General features: G+C 54.1%; 1 protein-coding gene across 1 annotated transcript in view; it reads right to left on the minus strand.

The window, feature by feature from the left end:
* Window positions 1-1,990, minus strand: part of OPRK1 (opioid receptor kappa 1) — a 29,853-nt gene extending 27,863 nt beyond the window's left edge. Inside the window, exons 1-2 of the mRNA XM_015598632.2 lie at window positions 1,771-1,990; window positions 1,072-1,376 (exon numbers count right to left, since the gene is read on the minus strand). Of these exons, the coding sequence (XP_015454118.1) occupies window positions 1,072-1,328 (257 nt within the window). The 5' untranslated portion in view covers window positions 1,329-1,376; window positions 1,771-1,990. The remainder of the gene's footprint in view (window positions 1-1,071; window positions 1,377-1,770) is intronic.
* Between the last annotated feature and the right edge of the window lie 474 nt (window positions 1,991-2,464).

Raw genomic sequence — 2,464 nt, forward strand, 5'->3', positions numbered from 1 at the left:
GTAATCCATAACAAAGTTGGGATTTTTTTTCTTTTTTTATCTTTGTTGAAAGAGGCTAAAATAAGAATCCCTTCACATACCAAAAAATTAGCATATATGTGGATATTTGGATATTTCTTATTGAAAGTTGACTTCCATGTACTTCCACAAACGAATAATAAAATAAAGCCTTCAATTTCTCACGGTGGAAAATAAAAAGCTAGGATATTTTTGAAAACCTCCACAACCCATATACTTCAGAGGATAAATACGAGACGGCTTATTTATAAAAGTCACTGATATTCTAAACAAATAGAATGTCATTTTATTACTAAAAAGGCTCATGTATGGATGGATACCAATAACCCTAAATAGTATATTGGATTTTGCTTCATAAAGAATACCAATCTGATGAATCACAGGAAATTCTGAATTACATTGAGTGCATTCCGTGGGCCTGAATTTTACCTTAAGAAATATTTGCAAAGGATCAACACAAAGTGCTCCAAACTGGAGCAGGCAACCAAACCAAAGGCCAGACAAATAGACTAATTTTCTTTCCAAGGACACTGACCTCATTCCACACCTTAGTACTTACCCTTTTTCACAGAGTTTTCAGGAGGGGCGAGGGTGAGTGTGTGTGTGTGGCGGGGGTGGGGAGGGGGGGAACTCTTATACCCTCAAGAGCCTCTGGCCGTTGAGATTCGTCCTGTGTGAACCTAGCAGTTCCCCACCAAAAGCTCTCTCGGGAAATATTTCACTTCCTCTAAGAGGCTATCCTCTGAGAATCTCCGGAGTTCTGCACAGACGGAAAAGATTCTCCACCACCGTCCTTGATGGCGGGCCCCGACCCTCCCTGGTAACTCTTATACCCTCAAGAGCCTCTGGCCGTTGAGATTCGTCCTGTGTGAACCTAGCAGTTCCCCACCAAAAGCTCTCTCGGGAAATATTTCACTTCCTCTAAGAGGCTATCCTCTGAGAATCTCCGGAGTTCTGCACAGACGGAAAAGATTCTCCACCACCGTCCTTGATGGCGGGCCCCGACCCTCCCTCCCGGTTCCAGCTACTGCGGCTCCCGGACCCTGCGCTCACCGGATGATCACGAACATGACCAGGGAGTTCCCCACCAAGCCCACGACGAACACCACGGAGTAGACTGCCGTGATGATGACCGGGATGACCGGGGAGATGTGCGCGGGTTCCAGCGGCGCGTCCTCCGAGCCCGCGCTGTTGTTGCTGTCCGGCTCGGCCCAGCTCGGGAACCAGCGGCTGCCATTGGGGAGCAGGCAGGTGCTGGGGGCGCAGGTAGGGCCCGGCTCTCCGCGGAAGATCTGGACCGGGGACTCCATGGTCGGGTGGCTGCGGCTGGAGGGCCAGGAGAAGCGGTACCGGTGGGGCTGAGGGAGCGAGAGAATCAGCTGGACCCAGAGAGGCAAACTTCGCCAGCGCCCTGGACAGTAAGCGGAGGCCCGCGGCGCTGGAGGCCCAGGGTCCTTATGCTCAGCCCACCCCGGCTCTATGTCCCCGGAAGCGGGAGCGGGAAAAGGACCGCTAGCTGCCATCCTGGCCAAAAGACGCGCGGCTGGGTGGCAGGTGGGCGCTAACTCTTCTCCCCACCCTCCACCTCCCACCCCCGATCCCCGGCTCCTGAGATGCTCTCTCCATTTCCTAGGCATGGCCCTGGTAGAACTGTCCCCCGACTGCTGCTCGGAGCCTCCAGGAACAAGAGACCTCGAACACAGAACAGAGCCCTCGTTTCCAAGGACTGCACCTCGAAAGCCCAAAGCTCACCTCTGGCTCCTGGAGACGAGAGGAGAGGTCCAGACGGCGCCCTGGCCAGAGCTGAATCGCGCGTTCCTGGGTCCGGCTCAGACCGCGGGGTCGCCGAGAACCCGCAGTCCTGGCGGGCTTTCAGACCCGCGCCCCGTGCTCTGGTGAAGTCCTTTCAGCCTAGCGCCTTCCCGGCCGCTCAGAGCGCGGCTCCTAGGACTGGCGGCGCTCAGCTAGGCGGGACTCGGTGAGGACCTGGCAGGCGCAAGCAGCGCGAGGACTAGGAGCTCTGCTCGCGCGCTGGTCCCGTCCCGCCCCAGGCCGCGCCCCGCCCCGCCCACCAGCTAGCTGCTGCGAGTTGCGGGGGCGGGCAGCTCTGCGCCCTCAACTCGCCCGGCGGGCTCAGCCTTCGCATGAACTTCTCAGAGCCTCACGCAGCCTCTCTTGGATGGCTCTGAAGTCTTCCCAGGGCCCCAGACAGTGAGCCGCTGTGCCGTTTAGATTTAGTAGTAAGGAAGCGTGTGTCTATTTGGTGTGAGTGTGCATCTGGATTATTCATAATATGCCTAGAATTTATTGTACGCATAGTTCTCAGCACACATTTTCTTTCAGGTGAGGAGAAAAATCGTAGCTTTATTCGAATGACCCATGCCAATAAAGTAGCAAAATGATCTAATTAGATTGACAGGTAATAAAATATTAATGATTTAATCTG

Source organism: Pteropus alecto, unplaced genomic scaffold, assembly GCF_000325575.1.
Source record: "Pteropus alecto unplaced genomic scaffold, ASM32557v1 scaffold87, whole genome shotgun sequence".
Lineage (NCBI taxonomy): Eukaryota > Metazoa > Chordata > Mammalia > Chiroptera > Pteropodidae > Pteropus > Pteropus alecto.